Source organism: Etheostoma cragini, chromosome 1 (assembly GCF_013103735.1).
Source record: "Etheostoma cragini isolate CJK2018 chromosome 1, CSU_Ecrag_1.0, whole genome shotgun sequence".
NCBI classification, from domain to species: domain Eukaryota; kingdom Metazoa; phylum Chordata; class Actinopteri; order Perciformes; family Percidae; genus Etheostoma; species Etheostoma cragini.
Window position 1 is genome coordinate 32,264,117 of NC_048407.1, and position 12,680 is coordinate 32,276,796.

General features: G+C 41.3%; 2 protein-coding genes across 2 annotated transcripts in view; both read left to right on the forward strand.

Moving 5' to 3' along the window:
* The window catches only part of LOC117940580, an 8,184-nt gene extending 4,447 nt beyond the window's left edge, over nucleotides 1-3,737 (forward strand). Inside the window, exons 4-6 of the mRNA XM_034865843.1 lie at nucleotides 267-508; nucleotides 1,114-1,433; nucleotides 3,353-3,737. Coding sequence (XP_034721734.1) covers nucleotides 267-508; nucleotides 1,114-1,433; nucleotides 3,353-3,544 — 754 coding nt within the window. The 3' untranslated portion in view covers nucleotides 3,545-3,737. The remainder of the gene's footprint in view (nucleotides 1-266; nucleotides 509-1,113; nucleotides 1,434-3,352) is intronic.
* Nucleotides 3,738-4,495: 758 nt separating this feature from the next.
* On the forward strand, nucleotides 4,496-10,681 carry LOC117954447 (secretory phospholipase A2 receptor-like). The gene is made up of 6 exons (XM_034888296.1): nucleotides 4,496-4,897; nucleotides 5,897-6,044; nucleotides 6,583-6,816; nucleotides 7,752-7,981; nucleotides 8,885-9,207; nucleotides 10,463-10,681. Exons 2-6 carry the CDS (start codon nucleotides 5,905-5,907, stop codon nucleotides 10,679-10,681), a joined length of 1,146 nt encoding a protein of 381 aa, XP_034744187.1. The 5' UTR covers nucleotides 4,496-4,897; nucleotides 5,897-5,904.
* Nucleotides 10,682-12,680: the final 1,999 nt, after the last annotated feature.

Genomic DNA, 12,680 nt, shown 5'->3' on the forward strand with positions numbered 1-12,680 from the left:
CCTGCTGGAGCTGCTGCCCCCGCGACCCGATACCGGATAAGCGGTCGAAGATGGATGGATGGATGGATGGATGGATGATTTAATTTGGAAAATAAGTAATTAGTAATTGTAGTAAATGGGCTGAATTGTCATCAAGAACACGTTTTCTCCTAACATGTGCAACATAGTCAACTATGTGAACGCAATGGAACGTTTTTCTTTTGAAAAAGGACAAATTGTGTTCATGCATCAAATTCTCCCTCATTGTAACTTTTGTTCACTTGAAGGTTGCATGGCACCGATTGTGACGGAGCTAACTTCTTCTTTTGTCACAAACGACACTACGGCCCCAACGGCGACGTCCAGTACACTTACAAATTTGTACCACAGGCGAAGTCATGGCCTGAAGCCCGACAGATCTGCAGTACTGATTCACAACATGATCTGGCAACTTTCCAATCCTTCTCTGACCTACGCGACGCTCTTGATCCTCAGGACTATCCCGTCTGGATTGGACTGTACAGAGACGGTGAAGACAAGTTTTTTTTTTTAATACTATTAATACAATCGGATAAACATTTAAAATGCTTTAAACACTTGTTTATTTTTGCATGTTAAAAAAAAGGGCTATACACCTGATTTATTAAATCCTAGTTAACTTGCTAGTGCTAACTTTGCTCTGCTTGCAACATCCTGAGACAATATGGAGTTATCAGCTGTTTTCTAACAAAAGTTACATAGGGGGGTACCCAAAATATCAGGTGTGCTCAAAGAGCAGACACCTCCACATTGTGACCTGGTAAACACAGAAAATAACACACCTGATAACAGGGCAGACATTTTGCATGTTAAAAGACGGGATGCATTAAATATCAGGTGGAAAACAGCCTGATATTTTGAGTACCTTCGATGTAACTCATATGTTGGACGGATGAACAAAGTGGGACTGGGACTCGGTTTCCTGATAAGGTTTATGCTCTGTTTGAGTTTTTCCTGTTTTCTTGCATAATACAGCGCACGCCCCATCTTTAGCCAAAAAGCTAATGTTGGAATGGATAGTCTAACTTTATGACCAAACGCAATCAGACTTTCATCTCATCTGTGTTGCTGATGTTTGAAACATCTGTTCTGCAGGGGGAACGTGGAAATGGAGCTCAAGGGTGTCGGAGTACAGGAATTGGGAGGGTAAACCAGGGAGCGACGACTGTGTGTCCATCTCCTCGGAGACAAAACGGATGTCTACCCAGGACTGCGCTGCTCGATTTCCCTCCCTCTGCTACACGGACAACCTGGTCCTGGTGAAGGAGAACAAGACGTGGGAGGGGGCGCTGGAGCACTGCCGAGCCCTCAATTCAAACTCCCGACCCTACCTCCGCTATGAGCTGGTCAGCGTGCAGCCTGGAGGAGACCACGACTACCTGATGAACAGGGTCATGGAGGCCGAAACTGAGGAGGTGGGTTCATTAGTAGAGACTCATGTAGTATGCGTGATTTATGCCTTTTTGTATTAAATCTAAACAGTGGCTACATACGTTGGTACGTGGAGACACTGCTCTCACATGTAACTGTGTTGTGAGGACGCACGTTGCTCGGCCGTGGCTTAACGTTGCAGTTTCCCCTGCTCATTTCCTGGTTCTCCATTTACACCATTAAATCCAGCAGAGTTCATGTTTTTTTTTTTTTATGGTTCAGATTTCCCACCAAGGTCAGAAATCATAGGCAAGAAACTTACTTTTTCCCACTATGCCTCTAGAGTCGTCCCTTGCTCCGAGGTTTCTCAAGCCTCACGCATTGACCGTGAGACACGCATGTCACGCAGTTCACACGCAACACTTTGTATTTATCATGCTGAAAAGGCAACGCCCACCAAGTTGTCCCGCTAATGTTATCCCGCTATGTTCTCCCACTAACGCTAATGTTGTTTTCCCGCTATGTTCTCCCACTAACGCTAATGTTTTTGTCCCGCTAACGCTAATGTTGTCCCACTAATGTTGTTGTCCCACTAACGCTAATGTTGTTGTCCCGCTAATGTTATCCCGCTAACATTGTTGTCCTGCTAACGCTGATGTTGTTGTCCCGCCAACCCTAATGTTTTTGTCCCGCTAATGCTAATGTTGTCCCACTAACGGTGTTGTCCTGCTAACGCTAATGTTGTTGTCTCGCTAATGCTAATGTTGTTGTCCCGCTATGTTCTCCCACTAACGCTAATGTTGTTGTCCTGCTAACGCTGATGTTGTTGTCCTGCTAACGCTGATGTTGTTGTCCCACCAACCCTAAAGTTTTTGTCCCGCTAATGCTAATGTTATCCCGCTATGTTCTCCCACTAACGCTAATGTTGTTTTCCCGCTATGTTCTCCCACTAACGCTAATGTTGTTGTCCTGCTAACGCTGATGTTGTTGTCCCGCCAACCCTAATGTTTTTGTCCCGCTAATGCTAATGTTGTCCCACTAATGTTGTTGTCCCACTAACGCTAATGTTGTTGTCCCGCTAATGTTATCCCGCTAACATTGTTGTCCTGCTAACGCTGATGTTGTTGTCCCGCCAACCCTAATGTTTTTGTCCCGCCAATGCTAATGTTGTCCCACTAACGGTGTTGTCCTGCTAACGCTAATGTTGTTGTCTCGCTAATGCTAATGTTGTCCCACTAACGGTGTTGTCCTGCTAACGCTAATGTTGTTGTCCCGCCAACGCTAATGTTGTTGTCCTGCTAATGCAAATGTTGTCCCACTAACGTTGTACATTATGGACAAAGCACAGACACACTCAAAGCTCGACTAACATTTTTAATATTTACTCCAGAGAGGCCAGAACATTTTGGTAATTTAGCTAATTAATTTCCAAAAGAGAAATACAACAATTATTGGTCAGGCTCTTCACAATAGTCCATTTCTCATGTGGCCCCTTGGGAGAGAGAATTCCCCCCACCCCCCCCAGACTAAAGTCAATCATACTGTAGGTCTAGATGAAACTGGTTTGCTACTAAGAATGTTATTTTTGGTTTGAATGTTCATGCTGCGGCTGAAAAATCATCACTCATTGAACTGCACTCATAGTTGGATAAAGTTTGAGAAAATATATATATACTTGTGTACTAGACAATGAACCCATTCTGAACAGTCATGGCTTCAAACGTGCACTGCACTAGTGACCCAAAATCTTCACAATGAGATTGCATCATGCACTTAATAACTTTTCTAGGCTCTTGGATTGTAAAAATGTTAAACGTCTAATGGAAAGCTGAAAGATAATTATGCAAATAGTTAAAAGTGACCTTGCTTGCAGGTTTTTTTAGATGTCTTTTTCATAATGATGGTGGAGGAAAATGCTTTGTGGAGAGCAGGCGGAGGCTCATTAGATGTTTCCTTTCCCTAGGTGTGGGCAGGCCTCCGTTTCCTGGCCGGTGAATGGCTGTGGGTGAACGGGGCGAGCATGTTGTACTCGGACCTGCCCCTCTGCCCCCCCGTGGTGCAGCACTGTGGGGCCTTGTCCAAGAACAGCACCGGCAGCATGGAGACCAGAGACTGTTCTGAGAAAAGGAACTTTATGTGTTATAGCACATACTGACCTCCCCCTGTCATCTGCATCAGGGTGCTCACTAGCTGAAGCGTATCTTCATAAATTAGCACACAGCTTCTTCAGACGGTACACATACAACCGTGTAGGCTTTCACATTGAGGGAATATGTATTCTACTATGGAATATGTTTGCAAAAGTTTGATCAAACTTTAAAATAAAACTCTCTGACTGTAAACTTTGACTCAACTATTTAACAAGTGTCTCTTAATTGTCATTTGTGATCAAGTCTTCATATAAATTTCAAAAAATTCTATCTATATAAACTTAATTTTAAAAATGTATTAGGTTTATTCATAAGTATCGGTGTAGTGTAGACCAAAGACATTCATTGTATTTAAACAGCCCCGACTCCAGAGAGAATTTATTTACAGTAGTTAGTACTTAAATAAAGGTTAGGGCTAGGTTAGTGTGTTGTAGTTTTTTCTGAGGATGTAATAAATGTGAAACATTTCACTCCAAAAGGAGCTTTCTCTCCCACAGGGGCGTGTGTGTGTGTCAAACACTTAAATAGGATACCCTGCACTAGTTTAACAAAGTTCATTTTGTGAAGTCTTATTGCTCAGATTTGTCATGTCAGTGCAATACAAAAGTAAGTTGTTAAAACTCGATTATTTCCTTCCATCCTGTTATTTGCTCCTTAATGAGCCAAACTAAGAGAGGAAACAATGAAAGTTCATAGTGTTTGTCTGCACTCTTGGACCTTGTACTTTTTCCCAACAAAACACATTGTGTTGTGTGTGAAAGGTGTCAGATAAAATGGTATTAGCATGCCTAATAGTTGCCTACCGGGTGGGGGGGGGGAGAGATCCTGAGGGGTAAGTGGGCTGGCATGATCTTGCCTGCTGTCTTTACCAGATTGAGGCTCTGAGCTTTAGATTCAACAGCTACATTCCCCGAACCAGCTGTAAGAGACTAGTGCTAACAAAAAAAATATTATGCCAAACAGTTTTTCTACATAGGAAATAGAGCCGCCGGTGGATTCTGGCACAGACGCTTGCCACCTGTGTCTGAACGGTTGACTTTTACCACCTTGAAGTCTTTCTGATGCAACTCTGGACAGTAGCCCACGATGATGCAGCAGTTCTATTTGCCTGGTTCCTGGTGTCTCTTAAACAAAAATATATGCGTCTTTTCAGCTCTGTAGGTAAATCTCTGCTCCATTTACCAACATTCAAATAGTTTCTGGCAATGCAGCAACAGGAAGCTGATAGTTGCTTTAAGTGTTTTACTATTCAAATGATTGTACTTGTACGTTGAACTTAAAGAAGTGAGATGTTCAGCTTGATGTTGGAGCTTCATCGGACAGCAACGGGGGTTTCTGACTGAAGAGCATCAGGACAGGTAACGACTGACCGGGGCTGAGTGGTTGTTGGTGGTTGACAAAGTTCTTCCAGGCAGTTGCCCCTCGGCTCTGGAACGCACTCCCAGAGTCCCTGAGGGTCCCACAAACGGTGGAGATTTTTAAAAAGGGCCTAAAGACACTATTATTTCAAAAGGCCTTTTAAATAGTTATTGTTTTAATTATAGTTTTATGGTGTTTTATTATTGCTTGTAAATTGTTATTGTACTCTGGAAACTGTTTTTAACTCCCTATTAATTGTAGCCCTTTGAGATTTCCTTGTGAAATGTAAAGGGCATTATAAATAAAATGTATTATTATTTTAGGTTACTGTCCATTATTTGAATTGCCTAAAGAGTTTTTTGTGTTGTTTTGTGATGTAGCAGTTGATATAACACATGTCTTTGGTGTGGTCGATCTGGGTTCAAATTATCCCTGAGCAAGCTTATGCAACTTCTGACTACGTATATAGCAAAATCACTTTGGATAATGCATGGCGGGGTTAATTGTCATTGTTGCTCTCTGTTGTTGGAACACACTACACACACGCCTGAAATACACACCGATGCTCAGCAGCTAAACATGCACAACTGTAGAGATGTCAGAGTGACGGGGAGGGTAGTGAAAGGGTCAAATATATATTTATATATACTATGTTCTCTCTGGACATGGTATGAACAGAATTCTGAAGATGAAGAGTACCTTCATTCATTCCCTCTGCTAGAAGAAGTTAAATGGACATCATACAAGACATAACTGCAACAAAACTGGGTCCTGGTGTGTGTGTTATGCTATGTGATTGGGTCATGTGTAAAATATGTGGATGTTATGCTGCAGTACTTTGTGTTTAGTTTATGTCTTTTTTTAACATATACATTGTATGCTAATGCACTTCTAACTTTAATCATTAATGGATGGGTTGGCTGTAAAGCTGAATTTCCCCTTGGGGACTAATAGTTCTCTGAATCTTGTTTTAATAAGCTGCTCTCTGTACAACAGAGGTCTGACGATGAAGAGTTCAGGACCCTTCCTCGTCCTCCTCCTCAGCCTGAGCAGTACTGCGTCTGGGCTGGGATCAGTGGTGCGGAGGCATTACTCGTACATCTCAGAGTATCTCACCTGGAAGGACGCTCAAAGATACTGCAGGAAGTGAGCTTTTACTTTTTTTATTAGTTTAAAACTTAGATTTTATATTAAAAAAGTGCAGTTGCTATTCCTAATCTGGCTTTTGCCTTGATATGATGTATCTCGTCTGCTTTTACTGTTTTATTCTTATAATTTTATTTCCTTGTTATGGTGCGCTGCCTTGGCTGCGTCTCCCTCCAAAAAGAAATCTCAAGGGAATTATAGGGTTAAATAAAGTTAAAATGTGTAGTTAAGGCTTGACTGTAATGTTAAATATAAAATACAATGAAAAAGATGTGATCAGCATCACTTGTTCATAAAACAATACAATGCAGTGCAGTTAATAGTAACTTTGAGCTCTTACTTCAATTTTTAATTTTCTGCCGTCATTAAGTTAAAGTTACAATTTGTCCAATGCTTTGTTTTATGAACAAATATCTGCAAAACATACACTAGGACGTTCCCATCAACTATGTAGAACCTGCTTTACTATATCATTTTGTTTCCAATAACTTGTATTTTGATCTCATTGCAAATCTTTATTTATTTTTTGTTCCAACAGCTTAGCTCCCAACACTGATTTGGCCCCCATCTTTACGCAGTCGGATGCAGACAGCCTAAATATGGTGTTTTATCATGCGTGGACGGGTCTGAAAAAACAAGTTAACACCTTCTGGTTTTGGCTTTATCCATATGGATTCGATGTCAACTTACAACAAAACCAGTACTGGTGGGGGGAACCCTGGCTACCCAGCGACAACAACAACTGTGCTGTCGTCTCTTACAACAACCAAAGGTAATGCAGACTGTACGAACGCCGCTTTTAAAGACTTACAATGTTTTTGAATGTTACACAGATTTTTATTGATTCTTAATTCTCTTTTCTATTCTTAAAGTTTGACATTTGGCAACCTAGATAGATAGATAGATAGATTTGTTATTGTTGTGTGGTAATTAGAGGCATGATATTTATGAATGGAAACTGATGGCTGCCAGGAGTTTAGTAGCCAAGAGAAGTCTATGCAGTACAACCTTAATGCACTGAAAGTATTTGACTGACTCCTTTACCGAAATTCATTAATTGCCTGTTAAGAGATACCTTCAAAGGCATTAAACCTGCTCATAACATCATCAATAACGTCAAATAACGTTTTTATTTTTCTTAATTTAGACCGGCAAACAATCAATTTCATCAGAACGGCCAAGTTGTTCTCCTAAATCACTTTCTTACATCCTGAGGCCAATAATAATCGAGTATTCACACAGACAGTGGTATTATTAATGTTATCTATGATTGTGTGACTGACATATTTAGAGATATTAACTTGGCACTTTTCTTTCTGCAGGTAATTTATTCTTTTAGTCCCAAGGTTTTCTTGGTTCTAATGTTCTATATTACTTGCGTTTCCATGTTTCCTTATTTGCTTGTGTGGTCTATTTGCATGTGTTTTCTTAAGTTGCGGCACATTGACTTCTCATGGCCATCATATAGGAGGCTATAGGGGCCACACTCAGAATTCAAAAGCATGATTTGAATTGGAAAGTGGACAGCAGTCGTGCAAAAACTTTATTATTTGTAGTAAATGGGCTAAATCTGCAAGAACATTGTTCTATTTCTAACATGAAACATGTCGTCAGCTGTAAGCACAATGTTCTTCTGAAAAGAACACATTGAATTCGGCATCAGATTCTTGCTCTTTGTAATTTTTGTTTTTCATATTTCTCTTGAAGGTTTTATGCCAGACATTGTGATGGATGCTACTTTTTCTTTTGTATCGAGTACAAAAACTTTGGAGATTACAAATACACATTTGTACCCCAGTCGATGTCCTGGTCCGAGGCCAGGCAGTACTGCATGAGGAAGAGAGACGGATATCTGGCAACTTTCATAGATGATTCCGACCTATATTCAACCGTCATAAATCAGGACTTTCCAGTCTGGACTGGACTGTACAGAGAAGGTAAAGACAACACCATTTCATCCTAGAAACTGCTTATGTATTTAAATCATATTCATAAGAGTGGAGAAACCAGTTAGGATTGCTGTAATCGAGTTAGTCTACAGTCTAAAATATGTATAATAGTTAAAAAACCCTGCTTTATTAGGCATGTTAGTAGTTTTTATGTATTACTTTGATTTGTAGTGTGCACTGTTTTGACATGTATCATATTGTATGTTTATGTAAAGCACTTTAGCGCAATATAAATTATTTGACTTCACGTTGACTGATGTAAGAATCAGTTTAAAAGAGTCACAAACTATACTATTAAATCAAAAATAAAGTTAGATTATAGGCTATTACATCTATTTCTTAAGTGCTAGTTTACCTGCCAGTGCTTACTTTGCATACGCAAGTTGTTTTTTGAACTCTTTGGCGTTCCCAGCTAAAAAAAAAACTAGGACACATGTCATTACATCGATGAGGACTGGCGGGTTAAATCATCCGTCCTACTCCGAGCGTGTCCAGCAGACACACAGCTGACTGCTACACCACTAGATGCAGTGCAGACGGTCTCAGACTAGACACACACGGCGGGCAGATTGTGCCGGCCGTGCGCCCAATTCCAGGCAAAAGGTTGCATGTGTCCACTGATGCATGTCCACAGATGTCCATGTAACATGGAAAGTATGTCCACGCCTTCCGGACGGTGAACTGTCAGGGACTCTATTGCCGGATTGTCTTTTAACAGTTTCACCATGGTTGGCCATCAGGCAGACTAACGCAACATTAGCATACGGTAACTAGCTCAACCCCCCAAATTTGGCCGAAAAGCTGATGCATTTGCCTGTTTAGTTGACTTTCTGACAAACAGTGACTTCCACCTCATCTGTGTTGCCGACGTTTCAAACATCTGTTCTGCAGGGGGGACATGGAGGTGGAGCACAGGGCTGTCGGAGTACAGGAAGTGGGCAGAAAGGGAGCCGGGGAACGACGACTGTGTTTCCATCTCCTCGACCAGCAAACGGATGTCTACCCAAGACTGCGCTGCTCGATTTCCCTTCCTCTGCTTTTCAGACAACCTGGTCCTGGTGAAGGAGAACAAGACGTGGGAGGGGGCGCTGGAGCACTGCCGAGCCCTCAATTCAACCTCCCAGCCCAACCTCCGCTATGAGCTGGTCAGCGTGCAGCCTGGAGGAGACCACGACCACGTGATGAGCAGGGTCATGGAGGCCGACACTGACGAGGTGGGTTCGTTTTCAGCGGCACAGGTAACAAATGCTTTAATGGTTGCAACGTGTAAACGCAGCTCCACTTACCAATGCTCGGGGGAGAAATATGAATTGCTTTACAGCAATTATCTGAAAGTCCCCCCCACATAACGTAACCTTTAATTATCATTTATTTTCCTCTGCCGCTTGGAGGGGAAGTTCTAAGGGAAAGAAAAAGCGCAGACCTGCACCAAGGTCAGTGGTGCATTCATGTGCTCCTCGGAAGGTTCCATTTCATGGGCCGGAAAGCCGTTCTTCCGACTTTGGTGTGTTCATGAGCTTCAAGTAATTATGTTGGGACAACATGGACACTTAAAAAAACAAAACAAAAAAACAACAGTGTTAAACAATACGTTGATAACCATTTCCAGCATTTGCATGGCAACGAAAAGCAAATAAAACGGATCAGATGGTTCATAAAATATTAGCTTTTATTTAACCAGGATCTTTAGATTAAATTGTAACTGGTGTGCCATCTTGGCCAGGTCTCCCTCGCTAAAGACATTTCAAATAGTATTACAGCAAAGTCCAAATCAACAAACAAGCATCACACATAATGGAAAGGAACAGGTCACATGTGGCAGTTACATTGGAGTTACATGGCATTTTAACACGGCCTTATATTCATTGAATGGGACTAGATCATTTAGATGTGGCAGGTTATTCCAAGACCATGGAGCAAAGTAAGAGGCTATTTTCCCCCAGCTCGGTAAAAATATGATCATATTATTCAGACACCCCATGAATGCAGCACAAAGCCGAAGCTGCATCGGATATTTGATTAATTGCCACACCTACTCCCACACATGGCTACTCTGATAACTCTAGGTGCAACCTCTAAAACGAGCCGTGCTGCAACACACCACAAACAATTCCTATTGTTACACGAATCGCTGAACTACACTTATAGTTGGATAAAGTTTGAAAAAAATATATATACTGGTGTACTAAACAATGAACCCATTCTGAAGAGGCATGGCTCCAAACGTGCACTGCCCTAGTGACCCGAAATCTTCACATTGAGATTGCATCATGCATGTAAACATAGCTTTCCTAGGCTCTTGAAATGTACAAATGTTAAACGTCTAATGGAAAGCTGAAAGATAATTATGCAAATAGTTAAAAGTGACCTTGCTTGCAGGTTTTTTTAGATGTCTTTTTCATAATGATGGTGGAGGAAAATGCTTTGTGGAGAGCAGGCGGAGGCTCATTAGATGTTTCTTCTCCCTAGGTGTGGGCAGGCCTCCGTTTCCTGGCCGGTGAATGGCTGTGGGTGAACGGGGCGAGCATGTTGTACTCGGACCTGCCCCTCTGCCCCCCCGTGGTGCAGCACTGTGGGGCCTTGTCCAAGAACAGCACCGGCAGCATGGAGACCAGAGACTGTTCTGAGAAAAGGAACTTTATGTGTTATAGCACATACTTTATTTCATTAGATGGTGGTAGACTGTGAACTGTGTATGTTTTTAACACATGTATCTTACTAAGGAATGTTTTTGCAAACGTTAAACTTTATAACGAACTCACGTAATTTTTGACTAACTCTATTTACGAAGCGAGTCTCTCATAGACTTGTCCGCTCATTCGAAGTTAGTCATTTGAACCGACTGATCAACTGCAATCAAGTCTTAATGTATCATAAAAGCACAAAAATGCTAAATAATGTTATTTTAAAAATTAAAATTGACCCTTTGTCCTGTATCAATGTTCTTCTTAATCCCCCAAAATAACATGATTGATTCCACCCACTCTACTTTCATTAATTTGGGGCGTCTTATTCAATTTTATAGCATCTGGAAAAAGAAAAGTGAAGTGTTTTTGAAATAGTATTGAGTAAAAGTTGACATATTCCAGTCTGTGATTATCATCAACATCCATTCCTTTAATTTTAGTCTCAATAATTCCTAATTTCTGCTTTTCTAACCCAAACGTGAGCTATAATTTCCTATAAATGAGGTTTATTGAACATAAATTCCAAAATAAATTGTACAACTAAAGTTAATCAATTAGTGTTACGTAGTGTTAGACTTAAAAAAGTGACAAACATTGAAAAAAAGAGTGGGTGTTGAAAAAAGGAACAAAAACATAAGAAAAAAAAAATGGATAAAAAGCATCAACAAAATGTTTAATTTTGAGAGAAGGACACCATGAGGTCGACTCTGATGATTAGTTGCTGACGTCACTAGTTTTATACAATCACAGCAGGAGAGAATGCTTGTAGGTAGCGAGCTACATTTCATCCACCTTTAATAACAACCCTCGTATTGGTTTTCTTTAAAGCCATTACAAAAACCATCAGTTAGCTCAGCGTGCACTGCATGCTCCACGGCTGGTGCAACGAGAATAAATGTCTGGAGCAACCCAACCTCAGCCCAATAGTTCCGCTTTATAAGCCAGCTTAAACGGGTCAGCTCGCACACACACACACACACACACACACACTTCAAAGCAAAAGAAATGCAGAGAAAAACAAAATATATTATGCTACATTCAAACATGATTTCTTATTAAATTAAACTTTTCTTCTATGAACTTAAATCGTCTAACTGTCTCTGCTGGCAGCTACACTTGCTTTCTGTAGCTTAGCATTTCTAGCATTTTGCAACCTGTCTAATTTATCAGCAAAAGCTTTTGGAACAACCATAACTGACCTCACCCGTTTTTACCAGTTTGTGCTTCAACACCGCTACTTAAACTATGGTTACCAGCGATAACTTCCCGCTCGCCAGTCCCGGTAATTATGTCCTACGTGTCGTACGGGCGCATCTTTGTGATAGTCAGCCAATCGCAGTGCAAAGTCTACTGTCCGTCCTCGTTTAAACGTTCCCTGGCTTTCAAGTGGAGTTCCAAATGAGCCGTGTTTTAGATTAATTTTGCAAGTGACAGTGCTGCAGGTCTACGCTGTTGTTGACAAAACCACATGATCAGCGACTAGTCGACGTCAAGCTAACAACGTCGTTGTGAGGGAGTAAAGCAGATTAGTCAGTGCAACCCCTAGTAGGGAGTCGGTTTCATGTAGCAGTAAATATTGGTGTAGTGCAGACCAAAGATGCACATTATGTCTATATGATATATAGGGAAATATTGTTGAACCATTGGGGGGGGGGGGGGGGGGGGGGGATCCCTCCATCGCCCGTGGCAACTTGCACCCTGCTATTCACGCTTTAACAGTTTGTGATATTTTGCAATGATGACAGTTGTTGGTTCTTATTGTTGAATGGCTCACGGCCATCATCACCATACGTTTATTTTCATTTCCCTACATGTATTTTGAAAATATCAACTCCATAAACTGATCCTTAAAAGACAAATAGAACCTGTGCCATTTCCTATTTGTGTGTCCACGTTGCACTTTTCACAGCTTATTGAGCTCAAGGAGAATATACATGGACACAGGCCGCCCCCAAACATGTGTTCATAAGTCACTGTGAACCATGTCCATGTTGTCATGG

Bases quoted from the DNA above. Each gene is read 5' to 3' on its own strand.
- LOC117954447 (XM_034888296.1), top strand. From the start codon at position 5,905: ATGAAGAGTTCAGGACCCTTCCTCGTCCTCCTCCTCAGCCTGAGCAGT. The intron at 6,045-6,582 runs GTGAGCTTTTAC...TTGTTCCAACAG, and splicing joins GCTCAAAGATACTGCAGGAA to CTTAGCTCCCAACACTGATT. The intron at 7,982-8,884 runs GTAAAGACAACA...TCTGTTCTGCAG, and splicing joins GACTGGACTGTACAGAGAAG to GGGGGACATGGAGGTGGAGC.